Source organism: Homalodisca vitripennis, chromosome 8 (assembly GCF_021130785.1).
Source record: "Homalodisca vitripennis isolate AUS2020 chromosome 8, UT_GWSS_2.1, whole genome shotgun sequence".
NCBI classification, from domain to species: domain Eukaryota; kingdom Metazoa; phylum Arthropoda; class Insecta; order Hemiptera; family Cicadellidae; genus Homalodisca; species Homalodisca vitripennis.
In genome coordinates this window covers 101,419,446-101,443,606 of record NC_060214.1, presented here as the reverse complement: position 1 = coordinate 101,443,606, position 24,161 = coordinate 101,419,446, and the positions used below count along the sequence as shown (strand labels likewise).

The window sequence follows — 24,161 nt, the reverse complement described above, 5'->3', positions numbered from 1 at the left end:
GACTACCCCCTAAAGCTTTTGATTTTCTCTCTTGATTTAGGTAAAGAAATGAGTTACTTTAATTAGTTATTATTTTTGTTCATATATACATTATGTTTTGGGTTTAACATAGTAATGTCACTGATGTTTTTAGTCCAACACATAAATACATATGCATTTTTTGTGCAGTTTTTCATTTCTATACATTATTATATTCATCAGTATTAAATTGGAAATAGTATTTTCCATTTAGCACTACTTTTCATGGCAATGAAGGTTGCTTTCTGAACCCTTTGAAAGTAGCTGGATTCTATTAAATATTATAGGAAGTCTAAGATTGAATATCAGGTGACCTTCGATGTACAATGAGCCTTTGCTTTTCCAGAAGGGGAAGAAGAGGAAGAGTACCTCGATGACTCCCCCTGTGAGGACGAGGACGAGGAGGATGGACTGGGAGTGCGCGTGACACGACCAGACCCTGCCATTGATACCTCACGCGTTGAGGAGATACCAGCCAAGGAGCCCAAGTTCCACGCTGTGCCGCTCAAGTCCGCCCTCAAGAAACCCCCGACTCCTACGCAGGACGGGCCTGGACCGCTAAAGTAAGTGAGGATTCACTGGTGCAAATTTGGAATTCACGGGGAGAAGGGGGGATTAGAATTAGTGACTCGAAACACACCTGCGATTAATTCACTGAAGTTGCAAATATTGTATAAATTGTATGATCATGGAATATATTCAAATATTTTAAAACACTTTGTTTTAACCAAGCTTTTGGTTTCCTTTTTTTTTCTTTGACTGATATTTCAGCACAAACTATTAAATACAACCTAAATTGTAATCACAGCTGATCAGCTGCTTTTGCCATTGCTGTCAGTCAGCCATCAAATCACTTTTGGTCATTTAAAAATATTAACACTTTGTACCTATAGTATAGGTCGGGTTGGGGACCACAGCATTGGTACCCCTGTATAGCTTGGAACTCATTATTTTCTGTGAGTCACCGTATTTTCAAATTCAAACTTACCGGTTATGTTTATTGGTTGTTTATATCCGTATGTCTTGATTTTGGGGCTGGATCAAGTTTTAGTAAAGAAATGTGCATTTTTCTCATCATACTACAGGTGACTCTGAACAGCCTGATAGTCTTGGTGCTTGGTATTTTACTTATTGTGTGTTGTTGTGAGTCCTAATGATGTTTTACTAATTTTTTTTTACAAATCTGTGACAAATACCGAAACAATAGTTACATTATTGTAAGATATTTTAAGTTTCAAAGGTTGTTGGACTAACAAACTATGTAGCAATTTTTAACATTTTTAGATACTATTAAATCTGTAATTTTATTTGATATTGTATGATACTTTATATACTTGCTGAAATAACACTGATTCTAGCCCCAGGGTACAAAGTATTAGTCAAACGTGTTGCCAGCAATAATGTGTCGTAAGTTGGGGAAGTTCGTTGTTTTTATTGACCTTCCCCAAATATGAAATCACTTTGTGAAATCATGAAATGTCTTTCTTCTGGTTAAGAACTTTGAAGCTTCATAGAAACAAATATAGTATTCAATTGGATTTTTATACAATATTATTAAATCTTCAACAATTACTATCCATTAATAAGGTTTGAGAACACCTAAGAACTCATATTTAAAAGTCTATGAATTATGGTGTATACTCTTTGTTCTCATTTACCTTTTTGGAAAACGTACTGTTTTCAAAACATTTTACAATTTATTTCACCCTGTAAAGACATAAAAGTTATGCTTGTTATTTTTTTATAATCGATGCCACTTAAAATTTTGTGTAGGTTTGTATTTAGAACACACCAATAGTATTTAAATGAAAGGAAATTTTTATTTTACCTACATTTCTTGCACAATAAATGTATTTTTCACCTCTGCCTACACAAATGCAGCATGAATGGGCAACACTTATTCATAAACAGTGATCAGGTTATTCACATTGTGAATGATTTTTTTTAGTTATTATTTTGATTTACAGTATAACATTTTTAGAATAGAACATAATTCGTTTATTATGAGTGGCAATCAACAAGTATTTTTAATTTTCCATTTATTATGATTTTTGACATTCCAAAAATGTTTTGATGCCCTCAGTTGAGTTTTTTTTAAGTTTTGTTTACCAATTTGGATTTTGTTTATGCTGGACAGAAGGCAGCCATTACGGCCCAGGATACGAATATGGTAATTTACTTCTGCTTATATAAACTTTACTTCCGCTTATATAAACTGTACTTGTGCTTATATGAACGTAGTGTACTATTTCCATTCAGAGTGTCTAGAAGTTCCCTTGAGAAACATGAGAAAACTGTTTACTTTCAGTGTTTTTCATTCCTGGACTTCAACATTGTTATGAGATTGAAAATAGTTCAGTTCAAGGACTGAGAATTCTGTATTTTTGTGTTAATTAATATGGTAATATACATTGTGTCAAAGAGCAATATGAATACTTTCAAAATTTATGATTAAGAATTTTTTTCTTTATATTAATTTTTTTATGATTTGTTACAAAATACAAAATTGATAAACTATGATTAAATGAACTGTTAAAAGTAGGGTTGTCCATTTACACTAATTGTTCATAATTTATATTCAGTATAGATATTTCCATAAGAAACTATATTGAATACAACTACTACCATTGACAAATAATTGGGTTTTAAATATTCACTGAAATTAGGACACTAATTTTAAGTTTCTATAGTGAAGTATTTATTGATTTGAGACAAAGTGTTCTTTGTAAAATTGTTTTCAACTTTATCACCATGTTAAAAACTGAGCATGATGAGGGGTCAGCAACTGAATAGTGAGTGCCCCTCTTAATAACTTCACTTTATTTTTTCAAAACATTTAAAATTATTTAAAAAAAACATTCCGCATAAATAATAGTAAGTTATCTAGTATGTCAAAAAGGAAGTTGAAATTAGTCAATATGCAATTATAAAAAAATTGATTAAATTATAAACAATTTTTTTTTAAATCCTTGACTTTTCCCAAATACATAAATTCTGTGCATGTAGCCACATACTGTGCTTACGTCAGTAGCTTAAAAAAGAATTAACAAAGGTTTACTGGGTTTCAACACTTAATTAATAAATTAATTACCTTATCTCAATTCACAATTACAAATTTAATCAGGGTATGATAGCAATATTGGACATTAAATCATTATGGCATTGTAAACATTAAGCTTCATTTTAATAGTTTAGTTCATAAATTATTGTATGTATCTTCAGCATGAGTGTTACTTGATTGTATTGTTTCTTATTTATTTAGTTCAAATTTATTTGAAGTAGTATTTTAAAAGTCGTATTGATTTGCTGAATTACAATAGTGTAGATCAGAAATAGTTTCAAATTCGGTATTTACATAGCATTTTATTGCTTTATACTTATGGATATTTTAATAAGAATGATATCAGGGTATGTAGTAAATAATCATGGAAATTAGCCTATAATTAAATACAGTATATTTAGTGTTCACAACCTAGTTTTAAAAATATTCATTCTTATAATTTTTAAAATATAAATTTGAAAATAACTTTTGAAAATAAAATATAGTTAATATTAGATTGATGTTATGGACAGGATATTTGTGTTACAGGATATTTGTGGGAACTAAATACAGTATATGAAGAAAATAATTGTAAAATACTTGTAACCTCAAAATAGTAGCCATATTTTTAACTATCTTTTACTCATAGAATTTTCTAAATTCATCTCATTAGGCTTCTTAGCATGTCATGAATTTATTTTATCATAGTAAATGTTCCAAATAGATAGTATTGAAGGCCTTAAAACAGATTATTCAGCTCCTAAAATTTTGCTAATCGATAAACTATTGGGAATAAAATTCATTCAATTATACAGTACATTGTTTCTATAGGACTACAGTATTTTCATAGCTTTTGTTTTGTTTATCCATTTTACATACATTGTTATCTGTTAAACCACTTATATCAATGTATATACTGGAGATAAAATTTGATTTCTCAAATAATACAAATCTGAGGTATTATATCAGTTTATAGATACACAAAAGTTGGAAAGATTTTTTCTTTAAATTTTGATTGAGAGAAAACGTTTATGTTTTAAGTTTTTTTTGTTCAGCTAGTTACCATTTCAATGTAGTAAGGTTTTTTCCTGTAGCTAAAATAACTATACCACATTTTATATCCCTTCCATTCTCTCTGGCTATAAGTTGAACAGTCATTTTGAATAGTAATAATTTTTTTTGTTTAGCAGTTTACTTACGTGAAGAATTGATTTATGTGAATAATATACTGTATTTTTTTATATATTACAACATAATTTTGTTGTTCTTACTTGTTATTAGATATTATTAAATTCTTATAAATGCTTTGAGATAATTTATTCTACAAGCTTATTAAGGTGTATTAAAGAGTCTGTCTAGTACCTGCTGATGTAAGCAAGTAAAACTATTTTTTTCAATATAGAATTTTCATTATTACAGTTTTTTATCACTGTTTGGTAACTTAACATCTGAAGGCATAATTCAGAGATGTAGCTTTCACCGCTTGAGTGTCTTTGTCCTGATACTGTATTAAAATTGCACTAGTGTCATCTAATTTGTAGTAAACAAGTGAAGCCTGCACCTTGCCAATTCTCCCTCTAGTCAGTTAAACCTAACCAATAGAACTTGATGAAAAGCTAGACACAGTCCTGAGGCCAAAATTTGAAAAAATGAGGCCTTACTTGAAAGTGAGAATAAGTCATGCAGTTACAACTTGCTTACCATTTTTACATTCTGTGAAAACTTGCCCATGTGCTATAAAAAATAAAACATTGGTAAGTGTTTGTGAAGCCAATTTATTTTAATATAATTATTGGTTTATATACTCCAGAAGAGGTATTTGAACTCTCAAAAAGCTCTTCTGACAAATCTTGATAAATGAAACTCTCTTGATAAATCTATGTAGAACTCTTTTAATAGACCTATGCACAGCTCTCCTAACAAAACCATACGAATCTCTTCTGATTCTCATGGATGTTCTCATGGAGAACTTTCCTTATAAAGCCATATAGAATTCTCCTGACAGATCCATGTGGAACTTCTAACAGGCTCTTGCAGAACTTTCATAACACTGAAGAACATTCCTGACAGATCCATATGGAATGTCTAACAGACCCAAGCAGGAATCTAGGAAAACAAGTATTCTCCAATAAAATGAGATGAAAGGAGAGGAAATCAAAGATTTCTTTTGTACATTATTTAAACCAACTTAGTAAACGTCTAGACATTCACCACAAAATTAACTCTGCACAGAGGAGGTATTTTTCTCACTATGTTCGTAGAAAATAACAATTTACAAGTAATTACACTGGAGTTCACCGATCACTTTATGTTGCGGTATATTTTACAAATTGTATCCAATCTAAATACAAATTTTTGAAATATAATCAATCATCCTGGTAGTCACCTCTTGTAACTACATTTTTATTACTAATTTTTAATGCTCCTACTTTAAAAAACAATACTCATCTATGACAACAAGCGTTTAATCAAAATAAGTTGAGGATCCTTGAGTACATACGTTGAAGAAAGAAACAGAGTAAAATACTTGTAGTGTTCACAAGTGGACATTTATACATTCAAGTTCACATTAACCTTCAGTACAAGTGTAATGCACATATCAGTTAGCAAATGTAGCGACGCGAGGAGAGACGGAGTATTTGCATGTGTGATTCAGACTGGTTAGGCTGGCAGTTGGCGCACGCACAATGTCACCAGGTCGTCGGTGTTTGCATCTCACTCGCCAAGTTCCAACCGTAACTAATGCGCATGTCTCACACACACCGCAGGTAGTAAACTGTCTATTATCGTCCTATTGCACAACTTTATGTCCGCATTCAATTTTTGGTACACACTGCTAATTACATGCACAGATTGGATTTATTGTTTAATTTAGTAGCTGTTTTGGATTTTATAAACAATCTATATTTCTCTACTAATCTATAATTTTCTGCTGTTTACGTAGAATTATCTTCTGGTGGAGAAAGTTAAGTTCTGACGGAGTTTCGAGTTAAGTTATTTCATACTTTTGTGATTTTGTAATAAATTTTATTAATTGTTATTTACGAGATTGTTATTCACTCGTACATCAGAGTGAAGGTACCTTATTATCATTTGTTTACATTAAGAATATATTATATATATATATATATCCTATACTATTAGATCAGCATTCTACGTTAAATATAATTTTTGGGAATCGGAAGATTAGTTTCATAAGTTTAGTTGGTTTATGGAGAGTTTATGGTTCTACTGTAAGTTTATAAATAATAGAGTATATTATATTACCTCACTATTATCATTAAAAATATTTAATGAAAATAGATTCACAAAAGTGTTTTTAACAATATACATTAGAGGCTGGTCATTTAGAATTATTTTTAATTTTGTTGAAATGGATTATATTATACTGATAAACTGCGTTTGGTGACAGACAGGAATTCGAAACTGTGTTATTTCTAACTGGAATATAAAATCAGACACTGGCTCTCTCCTTAACCCATGAGAGCAATTAATCAGTAACTATCAGTAATAAAAATTGTGCTTTTATTTATTTGTCAAACTCAAACTTTATGTGGAGAATAAAATTAAAACACCAACAGGACAGCCCATAATGTGATTGTTTTGTGTAAAACTTAATGTTGCTTCAGTTAAAGAATGGAGGTTCAGGTATGTTTGTTCTAATCTGTAACCTATGTCTGCATTGATTACAGCTCACGACCTGTGAGATTCGGCATTGCCCTGCCGTGTACGCTGGAGGACAAGGAGAACACTCGGCCGTACGGCGATGACGCAGAGAGTGACAGCAGCGGGGACGGACCAGTCCTGTACAGAGACGACGATGACAATGACAGCACTTACGGTGAGTACAGTTGTCATAGTTAGTTAGTTTTTGATAAGAAAAGATTTTTGAAATCAAAGACCTGGGTATCTAGACTGCAACCGATGATTTTGTCGGATCAAATGTGCTTTGTATAACTTGCTGATCAGCACAGAGCATATGGATTTCTCGTGTCAATACTATCACGCTCTGTGTGTGCTTGCACTCAAGGGTATTCATGTTGTAACCATAAAAACCAACTAAACTTTGAGGGTGAGTAAATTTCTTTTAGAACGTTTTATTTTTTGTTGCATTGAAATGCAAAATCTCTTGTTACGGTAAATATAATGGTAAACTAAAATCAATGTAGCCCCCTCCTGAAAATTGGTACTGAATCCGTCCTTGCTCCATGAGGACAAAAATAAAATATATTAACTAATGTATCGTAATTCTCTACAACTGTATTAATTTTAGTTATCAATCAATCAATCTCTTTATTTGTTATATTGTAGAGAAATACAAAGGCGTCAATACTGTTTTCCAAAAAGTACAGAATAACAAGAAGTTATGTTTTGACTATTGAAATTTATTACAACGTGAACGTTTTTAATAACATTTGAAATGATTACAAGTGTCTGTAAGATTAAATACACAAAATATAATTATTAAAAATGCTGAATGAATCTAATATAGTAATCCCTTGTCCATATATATTTTTTGTTACTACACAATGTAGGTAGATGCACAACACAGGTAGAAAAAGTTTAACTTAACTTAGTTTTTCTGTTGTGTAAAAATTTATATACAGTATTGTATAATAAAAATAGTACAAAGGGGCAAAGGATTATATTTTTTGCTTCTTTTGATACATTTGAATTAAAAAAAAAAGTAAAGAATGTCTTATTTTACCAGGCGAAGTTAGGGCTAAGAAGCCCTCTCTAACACTTTTACCTGGAATTACTATTTTAGATTATGATGCCATTCCCACACCTGTTTTGTTTTCTTCTTAAATGCCTCTAAAAGTGTTCACTTTTTAGTATATTTCAATAGTAATTCAATTAAACTTGATACGGTAATTGAGAAGGACTATCAATGCTGATTTTTAAATTTATCTGAATTTTCTGGTGTTAAAATTTATTTACATACACATCAGTCTGTATGTTTCACATTACTCTGTGCAAGGGTAGTCTTTCATTATAATAAGTTGGATAGAAATTTAAAATCATATGATTGATAAATTTAAAAATTAAAGCATATGTTGTGTCAATGTTGACTGTAAGTATTTGTTTACAATTTTGAGATTCAATGTAGCAAAACTATTATTGGTAATACCATAGTTGGTAATGTGATTAAATTAAATTAGATCAGTATTACTTTCAAACAGGAAGTAACTGAGAATGTGTGTATGGTATATAAAAGGTTAGGATCAACTATCAGTGTCAACCCTGAGTAGAGGCTGCTACATGTGTATGGTATATAAAAGGTTAGGATGAACTATCAGTGTCAACCCTGAGTAGAGGCTGCTACATGTGTATGGTATGTAAGAGGTTAGGATGAACTATCATTGTCAACCCTGAGTAGAGGCTGCTACATGTGTATGGTATGTAAGAGGTTAGGATGAACTATCAGTGTCAACCCTGAGTAGAGGCTGCTACATGTGTATGGTATATAAAAGGTTAGGATGAACTATCAGTGTCAACCCGGAGTAGAGGCTGCTACATGTGTATGGTATGTAAGAGGTTAGGATGAACTATCAGTGTCAACCCTGAGTAGAGGCTGCTACGTGTGTATGGTATGTAAGAGGTTAGGATGAACTATCAGTGTCAACCCTGAGTAGAGGCTGCTACGTGTATGGTATGTAAGAGGTTAGGATGAAATATCAGTGTCTACCCTGAGTAGAGGCTGCTACGTGTGTATGGTATGTAAGAGGTTAGGATGAACTATCAGTGTCAACCCTGAGTAGAGGCTGCTACATGTGGTATAAGAGGTTAGGATGGGCTGCTATCATTGTCTATCATATAGTATATAAAAGGTTAGGATCAACTGTCAGTGTCAACCCTGAGTAGATTCTGCTACATGTATATGGTATGTAACAGGTTGGGATGAACTATCATTGTCAACCCTGAGTAGAGGATGGTACGTGTGTATGGTATGAAAGAGATTAGGATGAAATATCAGTTTAAACCCTGATTAGAGGCTGCTATGTGTGTATGGTATATAAAAGGTTAGGATGAACTATCAGTGTCTACCCTAAGTAGAGGCTGCTAAGTGTGTATGGTTTGGAAGAGGTTAGGATGAACTATCAGTGTCTACCATGAGTAGAAGCTGGTACGTGTGTATGGTTTGGAAGAGTTTAGGATGAACTATCAGTGTCTACCCTGAGTAGAGGCTGCTAAGTGTGTATGGTATGGAAGAGGTTAGGATGAACTATCAGTGTCTACCCTGAGTAGAGGCTGCTACGTGTGTATGGTATGTAAGAGGTTAGGATGAACTATCAGTGTCAACCCTGAGTAGAGGCTGCTACATGTGTATGGTATGTAAGAGGTTAGGATGAACTATCAGTGTCAACCCTGAGTAGAGGCTGCTACGTGTGTATGGTATGTAAGAGGTTAGGATGAAATATCAGTGTCAACCCCGAGTAGAGACTGCTACGTGGCCAGAGCTGGCAACATGTCTTCAATTAGTTCACCACCTGTCCAACCCAGATCGGTACAAACATTTCTTGGCTTCAGGCTAATTGTTACAATTGTGACCTGTTTCCTTTTTCTATCTCCTTTGTAATAAATCTGGGCTAAATCCCGAGTGAAAATAATGCTGCCAGCACAGTAATTATGGTTTATTTTATTTTGATGAAATTTCTCATAAGATAATTATAATAATATAAAATTACAATTTATTTTATATAATATATAAAAATCCTTCAGAATTAATGAAAATATAAAAAGTACTCTAACCCTAGGAGCTTCTATAAGAAATTCTAAAATACACGCTTTTCTATTAGGATTTGACTGTCATAACATTCCTAAAAAATATAATACTTTGTAATATATATGCATATTAGTTTTCATGTAAAGAACCAGAGAGTTAAACTACACAAATTTCAAGCTGTCCAAATAATTTTAGTTTTTGTTACAGTTTCAGAAATTTGTACCTAAATAAATATCTTGCAGCATCTCTAGACTACACAAAAGTTTCTATATGTTATTGAAATGTCCTTTACAGAATATCTAGAATACCCAAACTGAAGGTAATTTTACATGTGAAATATCAAATAAAGTAGGACTCATGCGATGTGCCATTTAAAGGTCTATGACCGGTAATAATGATTGTTTATGTATCCTAACTGGTGAATCCCGATGGCCGTAAAATGATTGATTGTGATTAGTAAAAGACGAGATTGACCAAAATATAGCTGATCTACATTCCTAGGAGTAAGAAAATGGCAATACAACTTTAATTAACTAACAAAAATGATAAAAATAGTTTTGCACATGTAATGTTAGCTTATCTTAATAAATTATGCTTTTTAAAGTTCATGTTTGGCAATTTAATGTTCTCATACTGCCACGTCTATTGGCAGAGACGTGTCTTCAATCTGCCAGTACAGTTTTAGACATTTTACGTAAACATCTATATCATTATTCATAATCATACACAATTTGACGCTTGTAGATTAATCTGTGGAATTCCAAATTTGCTTTTGTACCCTGGTTCAGTAAAATAAATAAAAATAGTGTTCTCGACTCTCAAAAACAAAATGCTAGCTGGAATACATAAGGTGTCATCTAAGTTCTTAAAAGTCTCTTGTCATGATCTTGCATACCCATTGATTTTTCTCATCAACATGTCGTTTAAGGAAAGAAAATTTTTTGTCACAGCTCAAGTCAACCAAAGTTATACCTTTACTCAAAAATTAAATGCAGTTGATATGGGAAACTATCACACGATATCGCTGATATTAACTTTCTGAACTTCTCATTAATGTGTTATGAAGTTGTAATTTTTTTATTTGGGAATAAATAAGTTTTTGAATTGAATTGAAGCCTCACAAAGCATCAGCATGGCTTTATTAAAGTCTGATCCACAACTAATGCTGTTATAAGTCTAGTGGAGTTAATAATTGATCAACTAGAAGCTGGCAACGCTACTATTTCTATTCTACTTGATTTCAGCAAGGCATTTGATTGTCTGAACCATGCTCAACTATTAGTACAATTGGAGGCAGTTGGTATTAGAGGAATTATAGCCAGATGGTTTGAAAGTTATCTACCAGACAGGCAACAGGTGGTTGAACTGGCACACACATAAAGAGGATTAACTTGATATATGAGGTCTAAAGTTCTTACAACTTTAAGAGGTGTGCCACAGGGATCTGTGCTGGGCCCTGTTCTTTTTCTTATTTGCAAATGACATTCCCACTCATTTGGATGAATATGCAATGACCATAGATGATATAGCTCTAATTCTCAATGACAGCATACCTAATCCTGCCTGAAGAAATCAAACTACAAGAAGAGAGCAAACGCTTTCAAGAGGGAAAGCTGAAAAGGGTGGTGGGTGGAGCACCCCTTTTACACCATTGATGAATTCACAAACTGGAGAACTCAATTGACTTGAACTTTTCTTGACTCTTTCCATTGATGGCATTTCCATATTGATGCCATTGTTATTCTCAAAGAATTTACAAATAAAGATATATTGTCTATTTGTTACTGACAGTGCTATATTAATGTTTTCAAATGTAATAAAAACAGGCTATTATCAGCCCTCAGAATTCCAAGCAACTTACTAGCCTTAGTAACATTGTCACTTGATAACTAAAGTTTAACATTCAAACTTAAGCTTTGTAATCTCGTTATATCAAAGAAACACAAACAGAAAGTTGTTGGAAAACAATAGAATTTGTACAAAAGTTTTGCTTTCCTAAGTCAGTTTTTATAAATGTAAACTTTATGGAAATGGGGATAAACTTGGGGAGCTGGTGTGCCTCTTGGGTCGTCTTAAGTAACTTTGTTGGACTGTTGTTGTGTTATACTTATTGAGTGTTACTTTTATCACTGACGCAGAAGTCAGTCCCAACAAATTTTGTTGTGATTTATTCTTATACTTTTTTATATTTAAGAAATAAAAATAGATTTTGTCCAAAAATTGAATTGATTAAATTTTGAATAAAATTAGCGTAAATTAACATTAACTTGTCATTTTTAAGTATAAAAATTGTATTTTGTGACTAACGTAAAATTAACATCCAAACTTTGTTTTATGTAACCTTTTAAATAAAAAATTATAACAGAATGGTTATATTAATGCTCCCTAGTTTAGTTAAAATAAAAAAACCACAACTATTAGTAATATTTTCAAGTATAATTCACCATTTTGGACAAAATTATTTGAATTTAACGTGGTAGCTGAGGCTGAACAAACTAGTATGTCAATGAATTAGGTTTAGGTTTGCATTCTTCATTGTTTTATTTTGTTATTATTATTATTATACTTCAAACATTCCAAAATGTGGTTTTGATTGATTTGTAAAAGGTGCAATACAAACAATTTTTTCTATGAGTTTTGGAAAATGGACTGTAAATCCTGCCATTTTGAGTCAATTGAAAGGTGAAATGTTTTGTTTTCACTAAATCAAACTAAGATAAAACCCACACAATTTTTTGTGGGATGTGTAAATTTTTCATCTCACATTATGAATTCATTTCAAACAATGCAACTTTTTGAAGTTGTGGGGTTTGAAAGAGATATCTTTTTTCTAAATTTGTATTTGATAGTATATTAGTATAGTAGTATATTTATTTCTCTAAAGGAAATATTTCCTTTTGAGTTTAATTTTCAAGAAACTCAGATAAATACTCCTGCATCTTTTTTTCTTTCTTTGATGGAAAAAGTCTCTGCACTTTGTTCTGAAAGGCCCTCTGTGCCTCCCTTATGTAAGTTTTGGACCCTCAGAATCCAAAGCTTTTACAGAAACCTATGACATTTGAGAGCTCCTGTTCTCTGATGTCTTTTGGGCTGAGGAGATATGCTCCTAGGAATTTTTCCTGGTTTTGCAAATGGCAGTGCAGTTTGGCAATATGTGTTCTACTGATTCTTCTACCTGTCTGCAGAGTGTGCATTTATCAGTCATGTTTTCTAAGAGGCCCATGCCCTGTTAACATCCCAAGTACTAGTTGTATATTCTCCTTGCTTAGATCTTGGAGTCTATCCATCCTTTTGCATATGGAGAGACAAATATTTTTGGTTGCCTGAGTCCTGAGGCCTGTCTTCAAGTCTGATCTAATCCTCTTTTCCCAAAAAATTACTAGAGCGTTACTACGTATAGGCTACTCCACAGCCTCGGTCTGGTCTGACCACAAGGTTTTCAGAGCCAAAACTAACATCTAGTAACACTCGGCTGGGCTGGTGAATTAAAATCTGACACTGTACGAGTTATAAGGACATTATCCACTGACTTATGTCATTAATGTCTGAGTATTTCTAGATGTAACAACTCGCTTCAAAGTAACAAAGAATTCTGACTATTTTCCTTTTGATTTTGAGTAAGTTGAAGTTTTAATTAATGTTTTCATGCTGTGCAGGGCGGCTGGCAGCCAAGATTGCTCGCAAGGACAGTCTGGCACTGAAGCTGGCGCTGCGGCCCGACAGACAGGAGCTGATAGACCGCAACATCTTGCAGCTGCAGTCGGAGAAAGAACGGCAGGAGAACAAGGAGGCAGTCGGAGCTCGGCTGATACGGTACGATAATAGAGTAGAATCAAGAATTTTTATTGTCTTTAAACACATTGTGCAATTGACAAAGTCAGATTTACAATTAACCATTTTCATAATATAAATCTCTGTCTAAAGGACATTTGTCAAATTCTCGGTAGTTATCTATAAGGTAACAATGAAGTTATAATAATTAAATGAAATATATAAATAATCTATACTAAATAATAATTAAATAAATATATAAATAATCTATTCTAAAACTATATTAGCAGTAACACATACATACACTTAATACACAAACAGAAATAAATAAAATAAAAAAACAATATATCAATGTAGTTAAAATCAGAAATCAGAGATTCTTTATTGATAACCTTTAAGATTACAAGTAGCGTCAATGGAAATAAGATGTACATAGTTATTAGTTAAGTCTTATTATAAAAAGTATTAGTGGTCTTGATTGAGTTGCCTCCAAGAGTAGAATTCCTCTATTGTATAGATGGTTTTCTGCAGTAGCCAGTTCTTCATTACTGTCTTCATTTTCTTGAGATTATCTTGATTATTCTTGATTTCTTCTGGCAGAGCATTAAAGAGTTTCTTCCCACCATATATAAAAATATATAGTGCTAGTATCACAGGCTAAAAAAAACTATCAACAGAATAAAATACACATTCTCTTTTAACCAGCTATCCACTGCTATTTTAAATCTTTTTATAGGTACAGACCATACTGTTTCCGGTAATTTGTTAAATAGCTTAATTTATATATTTTATATATATATATATATATATATATATACATGTGTGTGTGTGTATGTGTGTGTGTGTGTGTGTGTGTGTGTGTGTGTGCGCGTGCGTGCGTGCGTGCGTGTGTGGTGTGTCTGCTTTTACTTTTTTCAAGTTTTGAAAGTAGGTAAATCTAGACTATTGTTTTTTCTGGTAAAAACACTATAAATTTTCTTTCCACTTAAAAAATTACATAACGATTCTTCATTCACTAAACAACAACAAACATACAAATTTGAAATTGTCATTATTTTTAGTTCCTTAAAAATTGGTACAGATGTTTCTCTTTCATGTAAATTCTTAATAGCTCTCAATGCCTTTTTCTGCCATTTAAAAGCTTTTTGGATACCACTACTATTGCCCCATAATGTTATTCCATATCTTAAATGTGAGTGAAATAAGCATAATAAGTTGAAACTAGCACGTCTAAGGTAATACAGTTTTCTTTTTAGAAGTAAAGTGAACAACGCTTTGTATCAATCAGGTAGATGTTTGGGTCGTTTACTATCAACCAATGTCCTTATGGCAGGGCTGCCCAACCTACGGCCCGCGGGCCGAATCCGGCCCGCGAGTCAGTTTTATGTGGCCCGCCTTGTTGCCAAAACAACCAAATTTGTTTACAAGCATTTGAAATATTAAATAAATACAAATTTTGAGAACCAAGCAGTCCAGTTGATTTCACGTAGAACGAGCCGTATTCATTTGGTGGAGTATGAGTGTTCAAAGAAGTAAAGTAGTTGCTGACAGATTTCACTGACTACGGTGGTGGCTGCCGGCTGGCGAATAGAGCGCGCGCGTAAAGCACAGCACAGCGCGCGGTGCGGCGACGTAACCCCTACCCAACTCAAGGTCACCACTCGCCACGTAATTTGTGTGTCCTAGTATCCTAGTAGGATTAATTAAAATCAATGTATTCAATAACAACTAATAAATAATAAGAAATTACAATAATCAGGAAACAAGGGCCAAATAACCTTAAAACTCATATTTTGCACAAGATTTCTGGAACAAACCCCGGGCAATACGTTTTGTTTGGGGTTCCAAATTCCCTGGGATGTTGGCCCGCCTGGCCATAAAGGCTTTACAATGTGGCCCTTGGGTAAAAAAGGTTGGGCACCCCTGCCTTATGGGATACATCCATCACTGAGAGATGTGTTTGCAGGTTACAAACAAAAACACATACAGTCAGCAAACACAAAGAAAACCAATTTCTGATCATTCTTTCCAAAATGGGTACAGTTTGAAAAAAGGTAAAATTCTAAACTCAGTTGGACACTATCATGATGTCACTTAGAGATTGTTAATTTTTTTCTATAAAAAACCATTAAAAAGATTTCACACAGTGTGGTTATTGTTAAGAATGTTACTTCTCCTCCAAAAAGGGAGTTTATAATAGCAAGTAACTAAATTTGGGATTAAAATTTAGTTTGTTATGTGTTTACGTACTTTTTAGAATTTAATAGGCATTTTAAAATTTAATATAAAGTAAAATATAACAAAGAATACTTTTCTCTGTTCTTTCATCAATAAATTTTGAAAAACTGTTAAATTTAGTGCATTTAATGTGGTTGAAATAAGCTTTTGAAAGAGATGTGAATTGTTTGCTTATAAAATGTTACCACTACAAGCAAATTATGTGTCACTTCTCTTTCAGTAAACCATAAAAGTGGTAGTAATTTTTGTTGAAGTAGATCAATTTTTACCATTTTGCAGAGGTTTATTCAATCTGATTGCAGTAAGACATTGTGCTGATCATGATTATAATTCTGGCACTAAATACCAGAATCTTGAGATGAATGAATAGTACTAGTTTAAAACTTTGAATGTTGCTTCTGACTTTATAAATTTCATTGGTTGATACTTGAAAAATAATAAAAACTTTTATAAAAATGATTGTGGAAACTACTATAAAGAAATAAGCGGATAATATTATACAGTATATAATTTTAAGTTGGAAGTTATAACCAATCAGGTGATATTAACTTGATTATTGGATTGAGAATTGCTGCCTGAACAACACTTGTTTTGTTTTGAACAAAACAAAAAACTCTAATAAAATTGATATTGGAACTTTGGAAACCAGTAAAGGCCCCATCCCATAGGCTGATATATATCCACTAAAGGTGCATCTGAGTTTTAGATATCTAAAATCGGTGTACAAAAATTTAAAAAAAATTCTTTTAATAACATTGATCTTATAAATCATAATCATATCATTTGAAAGTAAATATGAGCAAACCGTAAGTAAAAAAATATTAAATCAGTTTCAGGAGTATTTTTGCTTAAATCATTTACCATTATAAGCTGGTACTGGTATATCAAAATCAGTTCTGTAAATCATAAATTATGTAGTCTAACTAGTTATACTTAAGTTATTGATTTATGAAATCTGTTATATTGTATGAATAAATAATACATAAAAAAACTTCAGTTTTTAAAATAATATAAAAAATATATTTGTGAAAATAAAAGCTTTACCACCATTATATTTTCCGAAAGTATGTGTATCTATTGAAATATATTTGCGGAGTCACTATTCTTTTTTGTCAATTGTATTTAGTTTGTTTTGATGTAATGTCTTAGTAAATCTGAGGTTTCTGCTCCCAGAGTTTTTTAATTTGCTAATCTTACTGGTCATGGTACAAGTGCTTTTGAGAGATAGCTTGATCTATAGTAAACTTGTGGCTTCAGAACTTTGCTATGGATTTTATGTTTTAAATTCAATATTTTTCACAGATTAATTTTGAAAATATTTTTATTTCAGAATATGTAAATAAGTGTAATAAAGCATTCTCATTACATTCAGTTTAATTTAAAATTCAATAAGTTTATCCTATTTTGCTAGTAAATAGAATAGATAAAGAAATCAGATGATTGAAAAAATATGAGTTTGTAATTCTATACAAGATTCCATCTACTCTTTAAATATCTCAATCTTATTTTTATATTAGCTTTTAGTTCCAAACATTTTATTTGTTGGTGCAGTTTGTAGTGAATTTATACATTTTTAATGTTTATAAAAACGTTATTTCAAGCATGTCAATTCCTTTGATCATTTATTATGAAAATATCAACTTAAATTCATTGTCCAAAGGAATGGAGTGACTTTAAAATAGTATTTTTAAACATCCATTGTTGAAAACCCCGAAGAAGAACCAAAAGAAGTTTAAAGTATTATAAAATATTATACTTAAAGCTAAGTTAAATCGCAAGTTAATTTAAAATGTGACACAAAATAACAATAAGTTGATTAGTCCATCTAACTGCATAAGATTATCCTATAGTTTTTTTTAGAATTACAATGTAGCAGAAGCTGTAATAATTAAAATATAACATTTTCTATTGTGGTTATAGGAGGTTGAGTATGCGGCCTACTCAAGAGGAACTGGAGGATAGAAACATTCTAAAAAGTAAGTATTTTGAGGAATTTTAAAAATATTGCCATAGAAAGGATTGTTGTAAAAAGACTTAATTGTTTAGAAAATAAGTTATTGTAATTCAGAGATGTTTAAATGAACTACTGTCACATATATTCATAAATTGTATGTATTATACTTTTTTAGTATTTTATTCTTCACTTAGTTGTCATAGCCATAATCTTTATCATTTTACTAACAACATATGCGGCAATAAAGTTTTGAAAACTATAGAAAACTCAAATCTAATGTCAGTCTGAGTTTAAATTAATGTCAAAGATATTGTTGAGAAGTAAATGAAGCTAGATAATCTATACAAATTAGCTACACAAAAATAAAGAACATGTCTATAAATTTAAAAAGTTATTCATCATACATTGTCAGTTATTTCACTATGATATCCAAGCTATTTAAATCTTTACAAGCTTGTCAAATTTGTCTATTACAATTATTCTTAACAAGGATGTTCTTCTTCCAGAACAAAGTGCCGCAGAGGAAAAGAAGTTAAAAGAGGAGAAGAAGCGGATGTTGTTGCGGAAACTGAGTTTCAGGCCAACTGTCGAGGAGCTCAAAGAGAAGAAGGTAAGCACTTTCCTGCTATAAATATGTTATGTAAACATTGGAGATCATGAGTTATAATTAGTTTTGTACTATATGAATTTTCAGACAAATTGAATTGAAAAATAAAAGTAAAGAAAGAAACAAGAATAATTATTAGTATGAGGATATAAAATCTAAAAAATTAAAATAGAGTAAATCATTGGTAAAACTAAAAAGTTATTGTAGGAAGAATTCCTAATAATAGCTTGTAAATATTATTCTATGAGCCTAACAATAGAGTAGTGGTGAAGAAGTTAGCTCCTCACCACCCATATGAATTCTAAATTTAACAAATGTAATACAAAGTCAGTACACTGATACTAGAATTCTAAACATTCCCCCTAAATGACAAGCTTTGCTAATGCTCAGTCAATTCCCATGGATGGACTAGCAACATTCTCAAACCCGATCTTGTCTTTGTAGGAAATAGAGTTTCATGCAAAATTTCAAGTCAGTTATTCAAATTGTTCTCCAAATTTTCTGTGGAATAAACTTTTGCCTTTTGGTGTTAAGTACGTGTTAACATAGGTAACACAAATTAGTGTTAGAAGTAAAATTATATTCAGAACAATTTTACAAATATTATACGCCATTAGTGAACCGCTCCAGTTATCTGGTAGATCTACTTTCTTTAAATAAAGCCACTCAATGAGATGATGATAAGTAACTTGAGAATTTTTTACAAATCAATTTTAAAAAGTTATGTGATTGTAGATTATCTCCTATAGATTATATCATAGTGCTAATACTGTAATTCTCCGTACCATATCTAAGAGAAATTCTAATGTCGTCGAAGATATTTGCTTCTTGGTTTATTTTAGGCTCTTTTCGTGGTTACAGCAATATTTGTAATTGCAATGTGAAGTTGAGTGCGATTAAAACACACAAAGTCTACTCAATGAGCACTTAACTGCACGAGTTCAGTGTTGACCAAAACATAACTAACAATTTTAAATTGCCGCACATTTTTTTCAAATCACCCAAAGTTTGTGTTTCTTATACTGTTCTATTCATTTTGTCAAAGATTTTCAATATTAAACATGCCATTTGCTTGGATTTAAAAATTATTTTTCAATTTCTCATTGATATCTTTCTCCTCCTGAAAGGTTGAAATGTTGATTACATCAAAATTTAGATATAATAGTTTATAGAAAGGTTTTGGTGCTTGTTATTCAAATAATGTTCAAAACAAAAAATTTCTTGTCTTAAATTGCAAATATAACATTTTATATTACGTCTCTTGCAACAAAATAATGTTTTTGTTCTAATAACAGATTATTCGGTTCAATGACTACATCGAGGTGACGCAGGCGCATGACTATGATCGCCGCGCGGACAAACCGTGGACACGACTCACGCCCAAGGACAAAGCTGCGATTCGCAAGGAGCTAAATGAGTTCAAGAGTTCGGAGATGGAGGTCCATCAGGAGTCCAGGCACCTTACCAGGTAGGCACTCAAAACGTTTATGCCTTTTTTAGGATAACCGATTTAGTTTTTAAAATTAGAAGTCGATGGGACTAAATGTAAAGAGCTAAATGGTATTGCCAAACTATTGTTCTCCTACAGTATTCTCTAAGATATTCTGGAAATTTTGGGAAAGAACTTTCTATAGTCTTGGTATTGAATTCAAATCTTTGTCTTCCTGTTAATGAGTGTAACTTAAAAGAATATTTTGAGGCTTGCTATTCAGGTATGTACCTAAGGATGGTTCTCTCAGGGGTTGCTACACTCTTGAGGTATGAGGCATGTTTTATATGTAAGTACTGTCTTTATATATATATATATATATATATATATATATATATATATAAGAAGTACACTTTATGTAACAATTTTATATTTAAACGAAAGCCTACACTTTTATCTACTTTTCTACATAATTGCCACCAATATTAAGGTACTTACCGTACAAAAAAAAAACTCTTTCCTATACTATTGTCATTGAAGTTTGTTGCCTGATTTAATTGTGATTGCAACACAATCGTTTTTGACCGTGTTTTTATCATTTTGGCACTGACCTACAATATGTTGCAATAAGAACTTGGTAATCAATAGGCGCTATATTGGTGATATGTGGAGGATTATCAAAGTGATCATAGTCAAATGTTGTGATGAGATTTTGCGTTCGTTTTTTGACATTTGGACAAGCATTGTCATGCAGTTAAACAATTTTTGATCCTAATTTTATAGAGAATTCTTCCTATAACTGGAGGAACTCATTTGATAATGAGTACTGGTGGCGAGAGAAAAGAAGAGACCTGGCCCGTGCCGGCGAACAGCTGTGTACTAGTGTGTTGCCGCACGATAATTTCAGGCGCTTCGCCCCACAGCCAACCCTGCGAATTGTTTATCATAGCAATGGAACAGTGAAACAATAATGGAATTACGAAACAAGGCGCGGCAACATACTGGTAGTAGCGCCTGCAAATTTCAGATAGGCCAGAATCCAGGTCTCTTTTCTCTCGCGATCAGTAAATAGTGAAATATCAGTTAATTTTCACTTTTTTATGCACTATCTGTACCATATTGTGAATGGTAACTGGGGTCACTCTTTTTTATTACCATGAGTATTCTTTCGGCCATGTTTTAAAGCTGTTACTCATTTGTTTGCCATTTTACGACTCATAACGTCTTGTCTGTACACTTAAAAATTTGACAGTGAATTTCCCCACTTTCACACCTAGCACTTTGAAAACAAATAACAGCGTGTATTTTACAGTTGCTTGATTCTCAACTGACAAAGGCGTTTTATATGTTCATAAACAGCTGTAAACACGAACGAATTTTGCTTTAATAGTGTCTGTGGCTTGCAGCAGATGTAAGGTAGACAGTACGCAAGCGCAGGATACCAACCGCAGGTTTGCAGCGACAAAATCAAAATTTCAAACAGTACTTACTTAAAAAAACACGCCTCCTACATAAGTGATAAGATCATACTGAATAGATAATCAGGTCATAGTTCTAATTTAGTATTAACACCTAAGCGTCAATATCTTAGTCTTGCTAGACAGTGATGTTTCTATTAGGCTGGTTATCACTGCAGCTCAAAATAAGGAAACAGCCCATCATAAAGAGTCAAATAATCACTTTTCTAGATTTTACAAAACAACAAAAATAAAAAGTCATGAAACAAATTGTTCATTTATTTGTATACATTAACACATTCGCTGCGGGAACATACGTTAAAGAAAACCCAAAAAATGGAAAAATAAAAATTCATAAAAACTCACCGTGTGTTAGAGATGTAGCCTTGAAAAGTGTTTTATAAATATGTATAACACAATATAAATAAACCTTTTAACACTTTTTTTTGTAAACTTTTATTTTTGTTACAATGTACATTTCGAAATCTGTGATTTCATCTTCAGGTACTAACTTTTATTTTATTATAAAATAAAATTTTACAAAAAAAGTGTTAAAAGGTTTATTTATATTGTGTCACCGTGTGTGTTCTAAAGATCAGAATATGGTCCCATTTGAAGTTGAAGTGATGTTTCTGTTGATACTGGACATTTCGGTTTGTTAACCGCCGGCATGTAACCCGCATAGTTTGACATTTCCAGTCACGCTCCACTGCCGTGTTCACAGTCACAGTTTTGTTGTTTCTTATTAAAACCGCCATTTTCAATGTTCAACATTTATCTTACACATTTATTACAAATACGCTATTACATATGTTTCCAAAACGCTTATAAAATTGTGTTTACATTTTACCTGTAAACCCAAAAATTCCTAAAAACTAAAACCAACGTATATGAATACAGACATGAAAAACTATGGGAGTATTCCCAATTGACTACAACTGATATCTTAGCAACAACGAGGCTTGTAGCTTGCAATTGTATTGTTAACCGCTGGTGTGTAACCCGTAGTGAATGTGTTAAAATACTCTTCAGAGAACAAATACTAGAGATAAATAAATAATTGGTCATGATTTACTTTTAAATTTAAAATAAATAAGATAAATATATCATTTCTATGCATATTATTTATATTTAGGTACTCAAAACTAAGGAGTTTTGTTATATTTCTTGGTATATGACTTAGTGAGGTGAAAATTAACACTTGACATTTGTCTGTTTCAGATTTCACAGGCCATGACGCCTGCGACGGCCGGGCCCCTAGATCCCCCTTGTACAGTCCTCCCCACCCAAAAAAACTGGACACTTAAACAGTCTTGTATATAAACTAAACCTTTTGAAAGCTTTTTGCTGATTCGTTCTTGTTACGACTCCAGTCGATTCGTGGGCGTCGGTACTGCGACACGTCCGACTCCTTGTTTGTACATAAAATGATACTTTATGTTTAATAAATCAAGAAAAGGCCATTTCTCTGAGAGATGGTTTGTTAATAGCAGAGTAGTGCATTTTTAGCACACTTATATATAAATGTCGCTTGGTCCCGCTCATACTGGGGGAGAATCTGTGATTTTTTTTAGTTTCCCTCGGTCTTATTAACTCGAGCTCTCGCTTTTCTTAACCGCTTTAGTTTTTAATTAAAATTTGTGAAAACTAAAATTACTCAACCTCCATTGCCGTCGTGCAAAACCTCAAGTTTTCTAGGAGCGCTCGACCACTCACAGGAAGAAATCAATGTGGCATCTGCGTTTTTTGTTAGCTTGCTACTATTTTGTGTTTGTGGAAGTTCACTTCAGAAGACTTTTGGGTCAGAGTCCAACTAATTGGATATAATTAAAAAATGTTAATATTGTTAATGATAATTGTATTTAATTTATCCTCTATGAAAGTATGAGCTCTCGATAGATTGTTATCGTAGAATATTTCTGTAAAGCTAGTGATTTTTAAAATAATTATTGTAATATTATATTGTGAATAATTTTGTTATTATCAATAATTACTGTAGGATATAATTTATTTGCACCATTTTATTACCGTCTAATAAAGTGCAATAGGAAATCCAATTGTATTGACTGTTATTTTTGAGAAATTATGAATGTTAATGAAGTGATGTCACTTTGAATTTTATATAAATTTGTTGTGATCCTTGGGAACTTATCGGTTTTATACAGTTTTTATTCATGTCTTATCTTAACTACTTGACCCAGAGTGACTGTATGTACCTTATTGTTTATTTATCTCATTTAATGCCATATCTTGTAAATATAATGGGTTACAGTATTATTTTGTGTTCAGATGCCTGTACAGCATTTACATTGTCTAAACCACCACTGGTCGGTATCAATACCTTGACTTTGGCTACCGTACAAATCGTTTAAGAAATTTTTGTAGAAAACGACAGAGCTTCTGTATACTTTTCTATACATTAATTTGTGTTATATATTTATACATATATATAAATATAGCTATATAGTGATACATACGTAAACAAGAGACACTTTCTTCATAATCTATGGTTCTCTTACTGAAATTTTTTTATACTTTATTTCTGTAAATATAAAAGACAATTTTTATTCCATCATTCAATATTTATTTGAAACCCGATCACTGTTGAAGACATTCTCTTTGGTCTCATGTGTTTTAAACTGACATTCAGGAAAGGTAAGTATGAGGTGGAGAGCTAGATGGTGGTATATACGTATTGTATTTGTTATAATACTTTTCCCTCACAATTTCGAAATAGAATGGCAGTTGGGGTTGCCACCAAGAAATAAGTCACTAACTGTAACTTTGAGGTCTTAGCGAAATAGTTATATTACAACTTGAGACGTGGTTGCTTCATTCATGACGACTGAACCCTTTGACGCATTTGATATTCTACAGACACGCTGATTTTATATTGTGATTTTCAAATAAAGCGCATCGG

At 32.1% G+C, this 24,161-nt stretch overlaps 1 protein-coding gene across 6 annotated transcripts in view; it reads left to right on the top strand.

The window, feature by feature from the left end:
• Positions 1-23,813, top strand: part of LOC124367798 (phosphatase and actin regulator 4B) — a 514,259-nt gene extending 490,446 nt beyond the window's left edge. For 5 of the 6 annotated variants that reach the window (XM_046824917.1, XM_046824919.1, XM_046824914.1 and 2 more), the window contains 8 exons: positions 365-581; positions 2,156-2,188; positions 6,751-6,899; positions 13,442-13,598; positions 17,715-17,770; positions 18,255-18,358; positions 19,651-19,823; positions 22,463-23,813. In XM_046824917.1, the coding sequence (XP_046680873.1) occupies positions 365-581; positions 2,156-2,188; positions 6,751-6,899; positions 13,442-13,598; positions 17,715-17,770; positions 18,255-18,358; positions 19,651-19,823; positions 22,463-22,478 (905 nt within the window). In that variant the 3' untranslated portion in view covers positions 22,479-23,813. The remainder of the gene's footprint in view (positions 1-364; positions 582-2,155; positions 2,189-6,750; positions 6,900-13,441; positions 13,599-17,714; positions 17,771-18,254; positions 18,359-19,650; positions 19,824-22,462) is intronic. The other variant, XM_046824915.1, reaches the window with a different exon arrangement.
• The last annotated feature ends 348 nt before the right edge of the window (positions 23,814-24,161 follow it).